At 32.5% G+C, this 20927-nt stretch overlaps 1 protein-coding gene across 3 annotated transcripts; it reads left to right on the top strand.

The window, feature by feature from the left end:
- Positions 1–1243: 1243 nt before the first annotated feature.
- Positions 1244–20867, top strand: LOC125062421 (mediator of RNA polymerase II transcription subunit 23). 3 transcript variants are annotated; one of them, XM_047668341.1, is made up of 19 exons: positions 1244–1517; positions 1624–1692; positions 3015–3259; positions 3474–3606; positions 3984–4166; positions 4536–5308; positions 5902–6296; positions 7460–7634; positions 8355–8518; positions 8792–8910; positions 10115–10302; positions 11206–11386; positions 12384–12529; positions 16219–16442; positions 16929–17195; positions 17432–17590; positions 17837–18122; positions 18446–18652; positions 19275–20867. In XM_047668341.1, exons 1-19 carry the CDS (start codon positions 1476–1478, stop codon positions 19405–19407), a joined length of 4089 nt encoding a protein of 1362 aa, XP_047524297.1. In that variant the 5' UTR covers positions 1244–1475; the 3' UTR covers positions 19408–20867. The 3 variants fall into 3 exon arrangements, with proteins under 3 accessions (XP_047524297.1, XP_047524296.1, XP_047524298.1); XM_047668340.1 differs by having other exon boundaries at positions 1245–1517; positions 8355–8524; XM_047668342.1 differs by lacking the exon at positions 1624–1692 and having other exon boundaries at positions 1245–1517; positions 8355–8524.
- Positions 20868–20927: the final 60 nt, after the last annotated feature.

Below are 20927 nucleotides of genomic sequence, written 5' to 3'. Positions count from 1 at the left end.
GTAAGTTATATCAGCCGTTAGGCATTCAAGTGGTTTTGATTGATCACGTGATCAAAGCACTGCGAGTACCTTACCTCGAAAACGCCAGTGCTCGCAGTAGAAGTATAGCGGGGATTTGTGACGTCATATATTTCCCTAGGACGCTGCGGCTGTATACTGGCGTCCATAGCGGAACGAATTTTTGAACAGTGGGAGCACTATACAGTACTCGCAGTGTATATCGGAACATACCCTTAATTTGTCAATCTTAATAATTATTATAGTACTTAATAGGGATGTTTCTATTCAATTTGAAATGTTTGAAACTATAAGTTCTAGACAGGTTTTGTTCTTAAATCATCAAAATTTTGTTAAAACAATTATTGTGATTTAACAAAATTTTGAATATTTAATTCTAAATTTTATATTTGATTTTTAATTCCCATTTGGGAATTCTTCGAAATTAGCAATAAGTACTGATTTATTGACAGAAAGTTCTACTGAACTTTTCTAAACTAGTTTAGGCATAGATATAAAACATTTTTTTACTACTTAATATTTAATGTAAGGCTTATTAATTCTTATCCACACTAATAAAAAATTGCATATCTACGTTAAAAGGATCTTTACAACAATTATTTAAACATAATATTGAGAAACCGCTCTTACGGTTTAGGTTAAAAAGAATTTTATTTATTATTGGAAAGCAATAGACAACCTCATGGAATAGTGTTTTTGCAGTTTATTACGCTACAGCGTACCGTAAGAAGATCTTTCTGCTTTTTCCATAACCTACTATGTCAGTTAAAATTTTAAATATGTATGAAAGTCTAATATAATGCAAACAAATACGTCCGGTCCCGCGAAAGCCCGTGCAATATGGCGCGTTTAACGGCTCAAGTAAATTCAATGTTTTTAATTATATTTACGTATATAATTTGAATAAAACTAAGTAATAAAAATGTCATCAATTAATAATAAATGATATATGTTTCCTAATTAAACTTGATTCGAACAGTCTTTTTTAACATTAAAATGCTTCGGAGCTGGAGTGAGATTTGATCATTGATGTTATTTGGCTATTCCAATAGTTAAATATTACTAGTTAATTATTGTGTCGAAAAGTTTAAAATTATTTTTTGTTTTGTTTTATTTTAAATGGTTGCGTAATGCGTTAGCTGTGGTTGATTTATTTTAGTCAGTGTCAAGTGGTGTCATGTATAAAACTTTAAGAAGACAGTTGTCAACTGTCATAGACAAATCCTAAATCCTATTCCTATTACCTATATTTATTATCTTGTTATTTGAGCACCTTGTAAAAAATATTATGAAATTGATTAGTAAATGGACATGCTGTTCATTATTGAACTGTTTTTAAGTTTACATTATAATTTGTACCTAATTTTAAAATAATGAATTTCAAGATAACTAATGGCTTTGGCTATATAGTTTGAAATTTTTCTCTTAAGGTCCAAGAAGCAAAAAAGTGTGTAAAAATGGCAGAATCACAAATAGCAAACATTGTTAATGAAATACTTGTAAGTAATTGAATAATTGCTTTACTATTCAACATAATTTTAGTAAATAATGGATTTCTAGATAACTATTGGCATTGGCTATGTAGTTTGATTTTTTTCTCTTAAGGTCCAAGAAGCAAACAAGTGTGTAAAAATGGCAGAATCACAAATAGCAAACATTGTTAATGAAATACTTGTAAGTAATTGAATAATTACTTTACTATTCAACATAATTTTAGTAATCGTTTCTGTTACATACACTCAATTAAACACCTTAGCAATAAGTTCTGATGAGTGTGTAATTAGGATATGTAGGAATTGGCTAATCTCTTCCTGAAGGAATTCAGTACAACTGTTTAAGGGAATGTTTTTGTTCTTGGGGAATAAGTTTACATTTTACATGGGGTATTTTTAATCAGATGGGTACTCTTTTTAGTTTTTGTGTATGACTATGTAGATGCTTGTTTAGTTTAGTTGTGTAATTCTTAATGTGTTCCACATTAAAATAGCTGTGATATTTTTTTTTTTCATTTTCACTTTTTCAACATATGGCTAAATAAGCTTCCCTTCTATGTGAACTGCGCTTTTTAGGTTAAGCTTGAGTGTTCAAATTATGCTGTGTTCTTCATAGCTCTGACCATCTTTAATGCATATTTGATTTGATTTTCATCGTACATTTCAACCACCACAATATTCTACTTAAAGGAAAGAATCTAAGTATAACCTTTATACATATTTGGTTCCAATGATAATTCCAAGTTTTGCATTTGTTGCAATTCATTATAGAAACTTATTTTTGGAAAGAATATCAAAATAGTTCATACAGATATCTGTTGATAATTAGGTAAATTGAAGTGAGAATGTCAACTGCCCTTTAATTATTTTACTTCATTAAAATGAGTAGTTGTTACCATGTAACAACATGTTTTACATACTAACCTATACACTTAAGCCATCAGCAATAGCAGTTTTCCTGATTGAAAAATATTTACTAATCCTGGAGCTGAAATTGATAGTGAGTTAAAAGTTTAAGCAATGTTAGTGGTACAGTGTCTCTTTAATTCTTCTTAAGAATTCCTGCCTTTGTATTAGGTAGACTATGCCAAGAATATTGAAAATTCTTATATTATAACAATTTTGAGATTAAAAATAAATCTTAGATGGTTTTGTACATGGCATGACATGACAGGTTTACATAACCTCAACATCCGGTACCTGCATATTTTTACCACCTGTCCTGAGCTGGCAATCATGATATAAATAAGATAATAAGTATCAGTATAATAAAAGGTACAATACTTTTCTCTAAATGTTAACTTCTCTACCATAGTTCTTGTCTATGTTATGTTATGTCATAGTTCTTAAAATATATACATAAATAAGAGAGTAAAGTTTTTCACAAAATTTTATGTTTGTTGTGATGTCTTGTTTCTTACTAATTTATAGAGAATTTGTTTAAATCTGTCAAACACAGCTTTATTTAAATTACAAGTTATGAATTGTTTTGTTTTATTTTAGCATGTTGAAGCTGTAGAAGAAGCTTTCAGCTGTTTCTTAGTACATCAACCTGGCCAGGATATTGAGATTTTAAATATGCATCTTAAAAAGTTTTCTGCTATAATGGCTAGTGCAACTGCAGAGTATCAAGATACAATTATCCGCAAGTACTTGGCCCTGACTGCGGTTTTAACCAACTCTAGGCACATGAAGAAACTAATCATCCTTTTGGAAAACTTAGTAAACACAAATGTTATTCAAGCAAGGTACTTTTTAGATGTCTTTCTAAAAAAGCTGTAAATTTCTCTCTATATTATTAAGTGTATTCAATAGTAATAAAACACTCTCTAAAGATACAAGGCACTTGTTTCAGTTTTATAACACTTGTCCTGTGATTACAGAACTTGAAATGCTTGTTTTAAAGCAATTATATTACTTCAGTGATAAACTTCAGTAAATAAAAAAAAAATATTTTTATAGGATGCTATGCGATAGTATACTTTCGTGTGAGAGACTAAAATATCAAAATGCTGAGTTTTGGATAGAGTGCTTCAATTTAATGAGAAGAATAATTGGTGGTGTTGATTATAAAGGAGTTCGAGATGTTATGAAGGTAAAATTTACATATTTTTTTTGTATTTTTTTTATTTACATACATAAATATATGTTTAATAATGAACATTAATTTAAATTGTATTATTCAATTAAATTATCTAGAAAACAATATAACTTAGGTTGTCAATGTGGTGCCTTGGTTAACTGATTTGATGGCATAGCACAAGACAATGTCTGATGGCATAGTATAAGATTATGAAAATGTTACGATCGCTTTCATTGTATGGCTTGTTAAGCCAGTCTAAATATTTATAATCAAATCTTGGGATGTTAAATTATGTTCAAAATATTATCAAATTATTAGTAAAAATATGTTTTTTATAGTTTATGAGTTTAAACTAACCTTAACTAAACTCATTTTTTTTTAAATTGCAGGGTTGTCGAGACAAAGCTCTCACATTACCAGTAAAATTAAGTACCAGTACAATGCCACAAATGAAGGCTGTGTATAACATACTGGAATATATTTTTGACCGAAATGCATCGCTTTTACCTGCATATTTCATAGTGACGGAGATACAAAAAGATTATCCTGACAACAGGCATTGGCCGCACTGGGTAACTTTTGTTTTATTTTCACATAATCATAGTATGTTCTTCATTAAAAATTATAATTTAATCCCATAAACCATGTGTCCCAGGCTGGCAGTAGTGAAACGAGAGACATATCTGATGGTGCAGTTATTTGTTTTTTATCTATTTACTACTTTATGTCAAAAATAACTTATTTATTTCCTCATGTATGGAGTAAAGTCCTTTGCCTTTCCCATTAAGGATAAATTAATATCATCAGCATTATTTATTTCCTTTATATTTACTGAACGATGCTTCTAAGACCTTCAAACTTCGACAATTCAAATATTTAAAGGGAAGTTTCCACTTGACAGATGGAAATGCTAACTAAACAAACTTTTTCATTATTTTCAGCAACTAGCAAAACTATTTACAAAATTTGTGGAAAGTTTTAAGCCGTGTGCTCAAATGGTAACAATAATTGGTCACTCAAAAATGTTGCCAATAGTTGAATTCTCCTGTTACGCGGACCACCTTGTAAATCCATGGCGGCTTGATCCCACAACATTGAAGTTTTGCTTAAAAGGAAATTTGCCATATGACGATGAGCTGTTTAAGCCTCAGATTGATTTGTTAAAACATGTTTTACAACAGCCGTATTCGCGTGACACGATGTGTTCGATGCTAGGTCTTCAAAAACAGCATAAACAGAGATGTATAGCATTGGAGGATCAATTGGTTGAGCTAATGATATTGCCAATGGAACGGGGCGACCAAGAGAACGATGAAGACGAAATGTCGTCGACGCATTGGTGCTGGCTACATTTATCGTCACAAGTTATTTATTTAATATTGATTGGTTTTGCCTCATTTCCAAATATAGTAATGGGGTTGCATAGCAAGTTGATAGGGCAGGATATGAAGAAAGGTAGGGACCATCTGATGTGGGTGTTGCTTCAATATATATCTGGTAGCATACAAAGGAATCCACTGTCAACCTTTTTGCCGATTATCAAATTGCATGAATTGCTCTACCCTGAGAAGGAGCCGCTTCCGGTACCGGATTGTACAAAGGCATATTGTACCCATCAGTTAGCTGTACTTTCCATTTGGATGCATTTGTTGAAGAAAGCGGAGTCTGAACATAAGACTATGGTGATGCCGCAGAATTTGAAGCTTCAATATGAGTAAGTTTCACCTTTATTATTTTATAAAGAGAAGAGTATTATTTTACAAATTAACTAGTAATTCAAAACACAATCTTGTCTTGATCACTTATTAATTTAGGTAGTTTTTGCCTCGCACCACCGCTATGTGGAACCAGGCCAAGACTTCGACTTAGGGTCCTTCAAGAAAAGAGCGTATTCATAAAAGGCCGGCAACGTATTTGCGAGCCTTCTGGTAATGTGAGTGTCCATGGGCGGTATCATTTACCATCAGATCAGTCTCCTGCCGTTTTGTTTTTGACCTGAAAGTGATTTAGACTTTGTAAAACGATACGATGCAAGGCGGGGATTGTATTACGCGTTATTGTTAATATTATTTTCGACTTTACAGTACTTTACACCACATAATGGTAACTTTTAGGTATAAAGACTCACTAGGTGGTCACGAAACGTTTTATTGTACTTGGGTACAGAAAAACGTTACGGCGCGTTACATGGGGGGGGGGGGGGGTTCAATAATCTTCAAAAATTGCACGACGTAATACTTGAAATCTTTTTCATAGTAATTCATTTTTCAATAGGCAAATATCATATCCTCAAATTTTGTATTACAGATTTCTTCAACACCTCATGTCGTCAAACAATGTCCCATCACTCATAGGCTCGGACTACCGAATAGCGCTTTTGTGTAACGCATACTCAACGAACCAGGAATTCTTTGCCCGACCAATGGGTATAATGATTGAGACATTGCTGGGTAACCAAAAGGCGTTACCCAACGGGAATCCCTCCACACCGTTACCCACTGTACCATTATCTATGTGTATACTGGACAGTTTGACACTACATTGCAAAATGTCATTGATACATTCTATTGTGACTCATGTAGCGAAATTGGCACAGAATAAAACCAATTTACCCAATATGATGGCTCCGGCCTTGGTGGAGACATACAGCCGCTTGTTGGTGTATACAGAAATTGAGTCGCTTGGCATTAAAGGGTTTATAAGTGAGTATTATTTTCATTGGTCTAAGTTACGCAAAGATTTGATTTTGTTTAGTAATTGTTCTATTTTTTGATCGGTATAATGGTGTCGAGATGTCTGTGGTAGATAAAAGTTTGAAAAAAATATATAACAAGGGTTTTTATAAGTGCATTATAAATAAGAATTTCTCGGTTCTCGGTCATTTTATTTGTCTCAGAAAATAACATGATTTTTCTATAGTAGGGTTAGATTTGATGAGTTAGATTTAATTTTTGATTGAATTTGACGAATTGAAGTCCCATATTGAACACAGTCAGGTAATAATTACTAACATAGAAACACCTAAAGGCCGGCGCACTTGCGAGCCTTCTGGCAAGGTGTCCATGGGCGACGGTATCACTTAACATCAGATGAGCCTCCTGCCCGTTTGCCTCCTTTTACATAAAAAAACCTTTCACGAGCGTATTGGGCACGCTCATTAATTTTGGCTCTATATTAAATTTACATGATTCATAATAGGTTAAAAAATTAGGCTTTTAACGGGTATATATTCTTAGATTTTATATTAGTAAGTCTTTATTAGTATATTAAAGTCGGAATAGAAAATTTGCAAATAAATAATGTTTTTGAAGTGAAACTTCTTTATCGACATATGGGAGAAATTTTGTACAAAATCGTCACGTTTTTCGGTTACGCGCCATGTTGCTTTTTGAAGTCAAACTTCTTTATCAGCGTTGGAAAAAAGTTTACATTTTTCGGTTACGCGCCATCTTTTTTCTTGTCCCTACCACGGTTGATCCGAAGAGATTCGAAGCCATTAATAACAAAAATATATAATAACGATAACAATGATAGTAATAATTCTATTACAATTAATGAAATTCTGTAATAATCTTAGTAGTAATAAGGTAAAATGAAATAATTGTATTTGTATTCATGTCTATGATAATAAAAGCCTTTTGTTTAACTTTATCTAATTTAACTTTATTTAACCAATTTCTGTAAAGTCGCATATAATAGATCATTTTTACGAAAAATATGGTCATAACGAAGTTTCACTTGTTATGTGTACACCTAGTACACGCACACATTTTTTTTAAAGACATTTATTTACCCTTTGATGTTTCTAACCTCTAATATGAGAAGAAAATTTTATCAATGTTAATGGAGTATAATTTTTTTGTAGATCAACTGTTGCCGAACGTATTCAAATCTCACGCTTGGGGAATTCTCCATAATCTACTGGATATGTTCTCATATCGGATTCATCACTTTCAGCCTCACTATCGAGTGACATTGCTGTCAAACATACACTCACTCGCTGCTTATCCACAAGCGAATCAAACTCAACTGCAACTATGGTAAATAAGTTATAACCATCGGTCTTGTTCTCAGGTCATCTCTTTATTTAATTTTTTGACAAGTAGGTGATCAAGACCAATTGCGGATTTAATTGTCAATTGTATACTCATACTAGTTGCACCCGCGAACTTCGTTTCTCCTTAATGCCTAGCCTACCTTTTTAGTACATTCCTATATGGAACATTTTGCTTTGCTACCCCAGAGACTGTTTGGTTTTCAGGAATGAAAATTTTTTCGGTTTTTCTGTGATTTTCTCTATATAAACCTCAGAGTTCAAGATAGAGTTCTTAACTAACAAATAAAAATAGGGTTTGATTGTAGAGGGTAGATGAAAATTAATCGTTGCTTGTATTTTTGTATGTTATATCATAAAAAAATAAAAACAATTTTTTTTTTCTAAAATATAAGTTAATTAGAAGTCGCATTATAGGGCAGGTAACTCGAGCAAATAAATAAAAATAACTTTTTACTTACCTACAAAAAAAATTAAGACTTTTAGATTGATTCTTTGATTTTTTGATAAAGATTATAATAATTGAAAAAACAAATTCATTTACTTTTTAATGGCTATAATTTTAAAACTACTTGACATGAAATTTTTTAAAATAATTTTCTGAGTTTCGCTATTACCTGCACTATCAATCAACTTCAGCTTGACATTATATTTATGAGACATCCTGTATAAAGTAGTACTGTGTAAGTGAAAAATATATTTTCAGTTTTGAGAGCACAGCCCTCCGACTTATAACTAGCCTCAGTAGTTCAGGCGTTCAAATGCAAATGTCCCGAGTTGTGACTGAGCCGAAGTCACTCGTGTCAAGCGAGAGTGAAGAGCTCAACCGAGTGCTTGTTCTCACTCTAGCACGTGGAATTTATATGAGTGGTGCGGGTGAGTTTTTTCAGTGGTGTAAGGTTCTAAGTTCGGGGAAACAATTAATTTCTACATCATATGTATATTTGTATATTATATATTTAGATAATTAATTTCGCTACAATGTTTGCAATTATTAATACATAAAACAACTAACTTATATTCATGCATTCAAGTTGTCACTAAATTAATTCATTTTAATAATATCCATTTCAAATCGAAATTCCTAATTTCCGAAATTCAACATTTTATATTGAAAAAATTAATTATACAATTTATATATAGGTAGTGATAGTGCTGCAGTTAAAGAGTTGCTCACGACGATTATGACAAACACACCACACATGTGGTCACAGCACACGCTGCAATGTTTCCCGCCGGTTCTTGTCGAATTTTTCACACAGGTAATAAACAAATATATACACAAGTACAGTAGGATACAAGTATTTTGGACCCTTTCGTCCAAAATACTTGTATCCACGCTGTTAAAAACGATCTTAGATTAAGTATAACTATAGATTAGGGGGCCTCATAGCCTAGCGGTCTTATTAAGTGGCAGCTAGGTGAGGGGTACCGGGTTCGATTCCCGGTTCGAGGGCAAGTTTTAATTTAATTTAAATTTGTTCTCGGCCTTTGGGATGGTTGTGCGGTACCGGGCGAGTGCCTAAACCGTACATGGAGGATATGATCGAATTTCTAAGGCAAAAAGCACGAATGATAAAAATCTCATACTTGACGCTGGCTAATGCACAAACCGTGCCAGAGCCATAAAAAAAAAAAACTATAGATAATATGTTCTTGAAATATAGAATTATTGATATACTATATGAATATTACTATATTATACTAAATTTATTACATTATATATAACTGTTCGTGTACATTAGAGACACTTTTCACATTATAAACGTCTACAAAAGTGCTAAATAAAGTCTGCCGCCATGACAGTAATAAAAGCTGCGACGACAAAGACAAGAAACTTATGTTTTGTCCTTATACTACTCATTGATGTTACGATGTGCTATCGCACTCTAAAAGTTCCGTCTTTTCTTATTATAATGATTTATGAAAGATTTATGACAATTATGATTGTTAGTAAAAAAAAAGTCATATTTTTATGGTGCTATGACAGAATTTGAAAGCCGTTCTTTTAAACGAGGTCTAACGATTACGAATTGTATTTTAGTTTATAACTTTTTACCTACACTATTTAAATGAAAAATTTAATGTTTTTTTTTGTAATGGTTGAACCTTTTTGGTTCAACCATTACATCTTTCTCTAATAAAAAAAGCTTTAAGAGCGAATAACAATTTGTACCGACAGAACGAAAAATAAAAAAGAACAATAAAAATAATGACCTGTGGTCTTCGATCTCGAGACGGGTTTTAATAAAAAAAATCCATAGTCTATTTAAAAGGCGTGTATACACACACTAAGACTAAATTTTTGTATAGAACATGTTAAGTACCCAAGAACACTTTTAAGAACGATACGCTCTTTTGAAGTCCCAAGTCAAAATGTTACGGAAATACACAGCAAAATCTGCCTTCAAAATGGAGACTTAACGAGAACAAAACCAATAATTAAAAAAAAATCTGAATTTCCAGAACCCTGCTACAAAGGAAAACAAGCAGGTCCTAAAGAAGTCAGTTGAGGAGGAGTATCGTAAATGGACATCGATGGCAAACGATAACGATATAATATCACATTTCTCGGTTCCCGGAACGCCGCTTTTCCTCTGTCTCCTTTGGAAGATGATTTTTGAGACGAATCGAATTAATCCGATTGCGTTTAAGTAAGTAATTAAAATATTTTTTTTTTTATGTTTATACAATTATCATTGTTGACAGCTTGGTTGTAATTTTATTTAATTAATCTGGACGTTCTTTGTTTGATTTCCGAAACGAAATATCTGGTCCATTTTGATTTAGGTAATTCGCTGTCACATGTCCCATTGATATATATATAGAAAATTTCAATATATACAGTGTAACCTTTTTATAACGTCATTTGTTCTAACGAAAACCTCCCTAAAAAAAAGTGATGTTGGAATACGTTTAGGCCTCAGTCCAACTGCTGTTGCTACCATTTGGAAAAAGAAGCGATTTTACAAGCAGAACTGCAGGTAGTGTCCTCAAAAAAATTGAGGAAGTACAATTTTTTCAATTACAATTTTTTAATAAAATTAGAAATTATTGTAATTGGTTAATTTTTTTTCTCTTCCTTCCGTATAGAGTTCTCTAAAACGAAATTAAATGCTCGATTTCTTTAAATTCGTTATAAAGAGTTTACACTGTATATACCTAGGTAACACTGAAAATGTTTTTTCCATTATGTAATAGGCAGCAAATGGGCAGGAGGCTCACCTGATGTTAAGTGACACTGCCGCCCATGGACTTGCCAGAAGGCTCGCAAGTGCGTTGCCGGCCTTTCAAGAATTGGTACGGTCTTTTCTTGACGGACCCTAAGTCGAATTGGTTCGGAAATACTTCAGTGGGCAGCTGGTTCCACATAGCGGTGGTGCACGGCAAAAACTGCCTTGAAAAATGCTCAGTTGTGGAACGTCGGACGTCGAGGTGATAAGGATCGTATTTTGTATTCTGCCTTGACGTCTGATAATGAAACAAAACAAAAGAATAGTCTCATGGAAGTCACAGTTCTCGTTCTCAATCTCATCTTAAGTCTTTTTTTTATTTAGAATTCTGGAGCGTATTGGAGCTAGAGCTCTGTCAGCGCATTTAAGGAAATTCTGCGATTATTTAATGTTCGAAGTGACGAATCCAGCCGGGGGCCCTCATATTAACAAATGTGTCGAAGCAATCAACGATATTATTTGGAAATATAACATCGTTACAATAGATCGTCTGGTTTTGTGTCTAGTGAGTTTAACTTTCTATAATCTCGTGTAAAGTTTTGCGCATAGGAACGCTTTTCTATATTAATATATTTAAAAAAAATGGTAGCTAATACTGAGATGTCAGCTCCTAGACAATGTGCCCCTAGAACCAACTTAAAAATCCCTAACGTTTTTGTTGTAAACTTTTGAGGGGATAAATTTTCATAAATTAGTATACAATTTCGATTTTGGAGTATTTTGATATTTCAGTTATTGCCACACTTGGCGTTTATATTTGGTTTAGTTTGATTGGATTCGAGGCTTAATAAATCCCTAGTGTGGGGACTATTAGCTCAGTGATGTCACCTTGGGTGTATTCCCCTAAATTTAGGGGGAGTCTAGGTGTCCTGGGGTATTTTTTAACAAAATATTTATTTATCCTTAAAAACGCACGATTCTATACATGATATTAAGCCTCGAAGCCATTCAAACTAAACCAAATAGAAACCTTAAGTGTGGCAATAATTGAAATGTCAATATGCCACCTTGGGAGGTTTCCCCTAAATTTAGGGGTAAAGTGGTACAGGGGGTGTTTTAGGGGGTACATTTGTTAAGCCCAATTTTTAGGGGTATATTAATGTAATATTGAAATCAATCAAACTAAACCAAATATAAATGCCAAGTATGGAATAACAGAAATGTCAAAATACTAACACTCCAACCTCAAAATAACAGCTATTTACCTACTTGTATTTATTTTTAATTCATATTTGAAATTACCTCACAAACTCATCAAACACTTAGGGCTTTTCACCGATATTTAGGGGAATTTGTTGTTGGTCCTAGGGAAAACAGTCTGTAGGAGTTGATATCATCATCATGTTATTAAAATCTTGTCAAAATGCTTATTATTGATTCACCTATTTCCTAAACTATAAGAAGATAATTATTAACAGTCGTCTTTTTCTTACAAATTATTTTGACGCTGCGATAAAAAGTGACATAAGTAGTATAACTATATATATTGTATATTTATTCAGGTATTACGACCGAACCCAGACGGAAATGAGAGTCAGGTGTGTCTCTATATTATACAACTTTTGTTGCTAAAAGGTTCGGAATTGAGAAATAGAGCGCAAGACTTTTTTAAGGAGAATTCGCCAGAACATTGGAAACAGAATAATTGGTGAGTATATAACGTACACATAAACATATACGTACAAAATAAACTATTAAATCGCTTTAATATATCAACATTTCAAGTGTTTTAATTATTGCAATAAACAATTTATTAATGTAAAGTAAAAAAATCATTTAATCATATAAGTAACATAATTTACACTTATGACTCGTCAGTACATATTAATGCTTCTAATTTTACATTTACTGCCAGTTCTCAATTATTTTTGTAATCTCAATTAGTAATTTATAGTTAGTACAATGGCAATTAAAGTAATAGACCAACAATCTAATATATAAAATTCTCGTGTCCGAAACGGTTCGACCGATTCTTATGAAATTTTTTATGCATATTCAGTAAGTCTGAGAATTGGCTACTATCTATCTTTCAAACCCCTAAGTGTCGATGTATATTGGTATGTACTAAAAAGGTAGGCTATGCATTAAGGAGAAACGAAGTTCGCGGGGGCAGCTAGTGTTTATATACAAATAAATATTCCGAAAATAATACACTGATAAGCAGAAATCCTTGATATCATTAAATTTAGGGAAAACTTCAAGATTCAATTATTGCGAAGTTTTACTAATTTATAGACAAATTCTTTAATCAGAGAGAAGGGTAAAGGGGAGGCGGTCCATAGTCGAGGCATGAGGTGATTTCATTATAATATTACTAGCTGGCCTGGCGAACATCGTACCGCCTAACAGTCGATTCTTTAGTTTTTTTAAATACTTATTCTGCTATTCGTGACACCGGTCTAGCTAAGATAAAAAAAGAAAATTGATAAGACAACAAATACATTATGTCAAAAAATAAAAATTTACCTTCCCGGAACCCCTTCACTAACACTTGATTGTATTATCACGAATCTTTTGTCCCATACAAAAGATATAGAAAAGTGTTTTTTTTTAGACTTATTCGCTCGATTTTTTTAGTTTTTCTCTCCGTAAGAACCATCCTCGTACTTCAAAGAATATTATAAAAAAAGAATTGGCCAAATCGGTCAAGCCGTTTTCATGTTATGTCGTGACAACGGAAAACGGGTTTCATTTTTATAAAAATTCATATTAATATAATAATAAAATAATATACATTGAAATAAATAACTAAACTTAACATAAACTAAAATATATCATTAAAAGGAGTCCCTTTAGGCAAGGTTCCGAAGATACTGGCAGCGTTCCCCCTTTGAATTGCTAGACTAATTATTTATTTTTATAAATATAGATTATACTGACATGATATTTGTAGTGAATGTTTATTTTTAAAATAACTTCACAAAGACAAGTATTTATTGTTCATTAAACTAATGTAGCAAATGAACCAAATTGACGATTAAAACATATAAAACCATGAAGAATATAATACTAAAACCCATTATAATAATAATTCTAAATTTACTAATTAATAATTCCTTAATATATTATCTGTATGAAAATTATAGATTATAAAAAAAATATTGGTTGTTTGTAAAGTAGGTTTACGATCGAGATGTTTACGTGATAACGTCTTATTGGTGATATAAGTTTTTGGGAAGTAAGGAATTAATGAAGATAACAATTTTTTCAAATTTTAAATTACATCTATCGTTTTATTCACACTTTTGATGATAAATTTCGGGTGTAAAATGACAAGTTTACTTATTCGACTATGATATACATTTTTCTTCATACATTCACGGAATGACTGGCAGCGCTCGAGATGAGACGGGAGATCGGTCCGTCTCTCTCTCGTTATACCTGCGATCGCGCTCGTGAGGTTTTGGTGTGACACAAGTTTCTGAACATGTCACCCGACTAAAACGATTTTAAAGACGTTATCACGTCAATACACTTTAAAATCCGCTGCGTACAAGAACGTTTAGTAAACTGTGAGTTTCAATCGATACATATGTTTATCCCTCGCCATATAACTGTCGTACGTTGCAGATTTAACATACGGAGTAGCAATGGAAAATTTTGGAGTACATGGTGTTCACGCAAGCGATATTTTTATCGTTGCGTCATTTTTACTTAAAATCGTTAAATTTAATAAAATCTCTTTGTTTCATTTGATTGATAAATTAATTTACTATTCGTATCTACACTTTTTCAAACTAAATCACTTGTTTTTGAGAAATAACTTTTTAACTACTAATTAATGAAACAGATTTCATGTGGTTTCTATTGTATAGGAATAGCAGTGTAAAAAATACGACGGACGTAAAAATGTATAATAATTCAGCGCTTAATGCGCAAAAAAAAATAATTTCAACATATGTAGGTACCTACACATTTTTTATTTGGTCCAGCTTCTATTTACGTTATTATTATTACAATTGTAAATATTGTTTAATATATCTTATAAGAATTTAAATTAATAAATAAGAATAGCTAATTCAGAAAACTTAACGAATAGACAAAAAAAATCCAAATCAAGTTTTCCTATATATTATAGTATAAAATGTACCAATTTTATTGGAATTGCGACCAATAATGTTTTCCAGTATATTCCAAAATCGTTTATTCGTATAGGTAACAACACAATTGTTATTGAAACCCAAGGTCTAAAATTATACAACGTAATGTAATAATATGATAATAGTATTCCCATTTCATGAAAGTTAATGTTGACCATCTGGTATTACGTATCTACGTAAGAACCAATTGGAATATCCTACGTCTTTGTCTGGGTCTCTTTTGCTTTTGAATAATTCAATAAATCTTTCAAGGGTCGCGTCGTAGTGTATCTTATACATTTGCGGCGTTGCCGTACTTGCATGTTGTGATCGCTATTCAAATATTGGCAACCTCGGCATCAGGCCGTAGGAAAATTTTTAGCGATTTTATTTAAAGCGATGTCTCGGGGCCAACCATTTTCAATTATTAGGTAAATATTTGTAATTACCATTAGATTGAAAATGATACCATTTGATATTATTCCTGCAATGTCTTTACCCCTGTTGTTAGTTGATAAAATTATTTGATTGACTCTTCTACATCTTCGATTAAATCATTGTCAATATGTATTACATAACGCTTAGGAAGGTTTATCTTGGACGTTTTTTGTAGACCATTTTTTCCCTCTCTAGTGTTAGAGAGGCAAACAGCATCGGCGAATCTCAAATGTGTTAGTTTATTGCCATCGTCATCCTATTCTATATTTCGAAATACTTTTTTATAATCCTTGATTTTAGTTTTCTTTTTATTGTTAAATCAAGTTTTTGTAAGGATTCGGCAATCCTTGAATTTATTCCTTTCTTTTAGGCAATCCTTGAATTTAGTTTGACTTTTCATCGTGTTTAACTTAACCTTATCAAGTTTTGTAGGATTTCAGTAAAGGCTTTCTTTTAAGTTTCATGGACATCGCGGTGTTACATTGCCTCAGAGGTTTTATATTTTAGTCTACTTTAAGGTAAATACGTAACACAGTAGTTAGGTTAACTACTGTACTACTTTTACGAGAAAGCAAGAATTTTATATGTGTTATGAGTGACTCCTGTTAACTGATGGATCAATAAATAAATTGCCAGCCGACTTTAAACTTGCCCTTAACCGGCGACAGTAAAAGATGATTTCATAAATGTTTTATAGGTCCTTTACCGCGAGCAAACAAGATGCGTTTAGTTCTTTTTTCATAAAAAAAAAAAACAATTGCTACCATTTGCATACAGCGGTAAGATCTTGAAAGATAACACAATATAAAATATTTTATAGGTATGAAAAGCATTTAGCATTCCATCGTAAATACCCAGAGAAGTTTGCCCCAGAAGAGGCAGGTGGGGCGTATGGGGCACCAATACCCGTTTACTTGAGCAACGTGTGTTTACGATTCATACCTGTGTTAGATATAGTCGTACACAGGCATTTAGAAATCCCACAAGTTTGTAAGAACCTGGAACAGCTGCTGGAACACCTGGGGCATCTTTATAAGTTTCATGGTAAGTGCGTTAGATGAAAACGTATAAAGATATTAAACGATCTCTTACAGGCATCAATGAGTTAGCAAAATTGTAGTTTGCAGGAACTAATATTAATTTTTTTAATAATCAAAATTGATGCCCTTTGAACGTAAAAGTTAAAAAAAATGGAAGGTTTTATATATTAATGTTACAAACAAATGAGATACTTGAAAAATAATTGTTATGTAATAGACTGTTTTTTTTATCTAACGAGAAAGGGGGTATATTTAATATAGGAATATTTAGTTTAAAAATGAATTCATCTAAATTGTATGTCAGTTCTCAAATCGTAGACGTATACGATTTATCAACTTATCGAATCAAGTATTTCAGTTAAAACCAAGAGAAAATACAGTTTTAGTTAAATATTCCAAATAAAAAATGTGAATTCTGAGTAAAAATAATTCCCAATAGGCCAGTCGTCCTTACGTTAGAGAGTTAATTAATAAACATTATTATTTTCAGAACGCCCAGTATCATTCCTATACAACACATTACACTACTACGAAACGAAATTACGGGATAAGCCACTATTGAAACGGAAACTCGTGTCCGCTGTTTATGGAGCATTGAAGGAAGTGAGGCCGGCTGGTTGGGCGACCACCGAAGCCTTCCAGAATTTCCTTCCCGATCCGAATAAGGACAGAACACCGCAGAATTTGGACACTGAGTTCTTGGCTTGGGCTCCGGAATTGAATTACTATTTGAGCTTGGTTACACGGATGGTTGACAGTATCCTTTGAAATGAGTACTACCCTCGGTTTTGTGAGTGGTGTACCCTCTTTTTTGTTTTTTTTATAGGTGAACTTTGATCTTGTCTAAACAATTTAAGTGTGAATTTAAAAAGAAATATTCTTTGATGTTTAGATAATAAGCGTGACTACCAAAATATTTGTCTCGAGTTGCTTCTTTTTAAATTGTAATGGATTATCCCCTTCTCCAACCAATGTTTCCTAAACGAGATATAGCAATGACTGGCCATTCACATTTCCCAATCACCGATTGGCGCTTCAACGAGTACCCAAATCCCTCAGCTCACTGTTTGTATGTCACGTGCGTCGAACTCATGACCCTTCCAGTACCACCCGCTGATGTAGCCAATAACCTATTGGATGTGGTTACTAAAGGTAATATATACGGGTTGTTGTTTATACGGAACGGCTAATTTACCAACTATCAAAATTACATTGTACATTCGAAAGTTAGCACACGTGATTGCCTAAATAATATACTCAAATATTAACCAATTTTAAATCGATAATCACCTTTTTTTAGTTAGGTTTAATATATCTTTGTGTTATTTTAATTTGTCGAGTGATTTTTACTATCGCTAAGCAATCGACTTACATGATGTTATTTATATTATGTTTCAGGTTTCATAGTAATCCCAGCGACAAAGATTCAACTTTGGATAAATGCCATAGGAATCATCATGGCGTCTTTACCCGAAGCCTACTGGATTGTATTATACGACCGTATAGTTGAACTAACAACAGCTTCCGATATGGTTGAATGGTCAAACGAGTACACCCCTTTTCAGCTGTTTAACCTAAAAATGACGAATTATGCGATGTTGGAGAACAAATTCAGTTTGACTTTGGCGTTGACACACGCGTTTTGGTACCATGCTGGCGCGGGCCTTATCACGCAGATGCCTACGTAAGTATAACAATATGGACCCAGTATTGCCCCTGTGTACGCAACTAAATTTTTTTTTAGTTCAATGAAAATTAACTACATATCTACTATACTAAAAATAGGAGTTAATCGTAGACGGGTGAAAATGTAGAGTTTTATTTAATGCCACATTAAAATTAAAAAAAAAGAATATTTTTCCAACAATTTTTTTATAGCATATACATAAAAAATCATAAGAATCGGTCGAACCATTTCGGAGGAGTATGGGAACGAACACGTGACACGAGAATTTTATATATTACATATACTTTGTGTTTTGGTTTTATATATTTATGATATTCCAGTTTTGTCAAAGAGAGACTGTCTCCCGAGATCCATACAGAATCCCAATTGATCTATCTCTGCCACCTGGTTGGTCCATTCCTGCAGAGATTTAACTCGGATATATCTAGAGCTGTCATGGAGATCACTCTACTTTTATATGAGCTGTTGGCTCATGTGGACAAGACTCAGGCGCATTTGGACTTTATTGATCCAATTTGTGATTTACTGTATCCTTTTAATATTTGGATTTAGTTTAAGAAGAGAGTGTAACAATATTTTCTTTTTCAAGGCCGGTAACGCACTAGCGAACCTTTGGCAATGTGCCTATTCATCCGTGTCACTTAACATCACACAACACCTTCAACATCACCTTCTGTTTGTCACCTGTTCTATGAAAACGTTTGGCCTAAAGTCAATTTTCTATTAACAAAATATAATTTAGTTATTGTAATATTTAGTCTCTATACTTATCTATCTATATCATCTATCATATCTATTGGCAAAAGGTTACAGACAATTTTCAATTACAAAGCTCTAAAAGAGACAGTGACATCCCTCCTATAACACGGTAGATTAATTCCGCGTTATTGCAAACGCGTTATTGGTGTTCTCGCATAATGCGCTTGTATTTTTTAAAATATGTTACACTTGATCCCATATACGCTTTTGGGGGAATCCCCTTTTAATACGAGGTACTGAAGTCGCGTATAATGAAAATGCGTTATCAGAGTACCGAGTTATAAGGGGGTTAACTGTATAATATGTCGTGTAACAATTATGTAACTAAAAATCTAACACAATGGACTTTTTTATAAATAATATTGAAAAAATTTCCTAAACGCATATCAGATATCACATAAAATACATGTTCGTGGGTGACACGTTGAAGAACGAACTTGAAACGGTTATTCGTAAACTTCGTCCCGCTTTGCAAATGCGTTTACGCTTCATTACACATTTGAACGTTGAAGAAATCTTCTAGCAGCACGACTACTACAGCTATACGCCTTCTAGCTCGAGTTCGAGCTCAGAATAAGTATGCTGTAGTAATATTCTACGATTGTTATAACGAAACATCACAAGAATCATAGTTCGATTTCCATTAGAAACGAAGCGTTTGTTTAATCAAAAGTATTAACATGGAATAAATAAAAACGATTGGAAGGGAGTTCGGTTGAATTCTGTTCTAGTTATGATGTCGTCTACTTTATCAGTACAAAATCTGTGAACATTTGCGGCAAGCTTGCGGTGCATACACAGCTCTTCCATCCGTATTTACATATTCCATTGAAGCATTGATCTCAAACGAATGAACGATTTAGATTTTAATTATATTTGGGAATCGAAAATTCGATTATCCATTGGTTACGAAGTTTCCATTTAAGTCATTGGAAAAGCGATAATACGCATAAAGATACTTTCCTTTGAATTGGGAAATATTGTCAAATAATAAAACGAACATTACCAAACGAACTTGAGTCGGTATAAAGAATGTTTTGCCTTTAATTATAATAAATTTGTAATGCTTCAGAGACGTTAAATGCAGTCTAAGACGTTTTCGTATTGTTAAACTTACATTGGAAATATACTGTGGTGAGTGTGTGAGTGTGTTGCATAAATGCATTGCTATAGAAAAAAGGTTATGTCGAACTATAGGGACATTACCTACCCTCGTCCCTGGTGACCCCTTTAAAGTATAGTATACGAAAAAATCTCTAAATCTTAACAAAGGAAGGAGTCAAGACTAAAAACATCGCACCAACGAGAATGATCAGAGAGCGAGGTTTTATTCCGATATAGAGACAACACAAGCTTTTGACGTACTGGAGTCATACAATTCGAAATCTGAAACTTAAGCAAGATAAAACATTCAATAAAATGATTAAATGAAATGAATGCTTTCTACGAAAGTAATAGTAGATCATTAATAATAAACCATAATTGTAAGAATACTTAACTTTTTTTTAAATTAAAATAGATTATAGACTTTTGGTCGACAACAGGGTACAAATGTCACGAAATTCATCACATTGACAGAAAAATTATATTTAAATATGCTTTTTATGTATGAACAATTATGATCAATTTTTTGCTATTATTATTATTATATACGTTTTTGAATAAGGGGTGAGATCAAATATTTTAGTGTATAAGCTATGTTGTAAAATATTTTTGTTTCTTATCTACTTGATGGAGATAAGAAACAATAGAGAAATAATTAATATTTTTTGGTATATTATTGTGCTTGTATATCATTCAAAGACAAGATACTTCGGATAAACTTGTCTCTGGATCGATTTGTCAATGTCAATCTACGAGTGACTATACTATGGAAATGTTACGTTTCAATTACGCTTTAAATATTTCAAGGATTTATCCTTAAGAAACCGTTGTACAGTTTAAATGTAGTGGTAGTAGCGTGAACAAAGCCTTTAGCTTTATGATATAAATATATAATAAAGCTATATAATAAATATATATATATATATATATTGGTATGCG

Source organism: Pieris napi, chromosome Z, assembly GCF_905475465.1.
Source record: "Pieris napi chromosome Z, ilPieNapi1.2, whole genome shotgun sequence".
NCBI classification, from domain to species: domain Eukaryota; kingdom Metazoa; phylum Arthropoda; class Insecta; order Lepidoptera; family Pieridae; genus Pieris; species Pieris napi.
The sequence above is the reverse complement of the archived record's forward strand: the minus strand, read 5'-3'. Positions and strand labels throughout refer to the sequence as shown.

What these genes read in the sequence shown, in the direction of transcription:
- LOC125062421 (XM_047668340.1), top strand. Translation starts at nt 1,476, where the DNA reads ATGGCAGAATCACAAATAGCAAACATTGTTAATGAAATACTT. An exon ending in ATCGTCTGGTTTTGTGTCTA is followed by an intron (nt 11,387 to 12,383) that starts GTGAGTTTAACT and finishes ATATTTATTCAG; the next exon opens with GTATTACGACCGAACCCAGA. An exon ending in GCATCTTTATAAGTTTCATG is followed by an intron (nt 16,443 to 16,928) that starts GTAAGTGCGTTA and finishes TATTATTTTCAG; the next exon opens with AACGCCCAGTATCATTCCTA.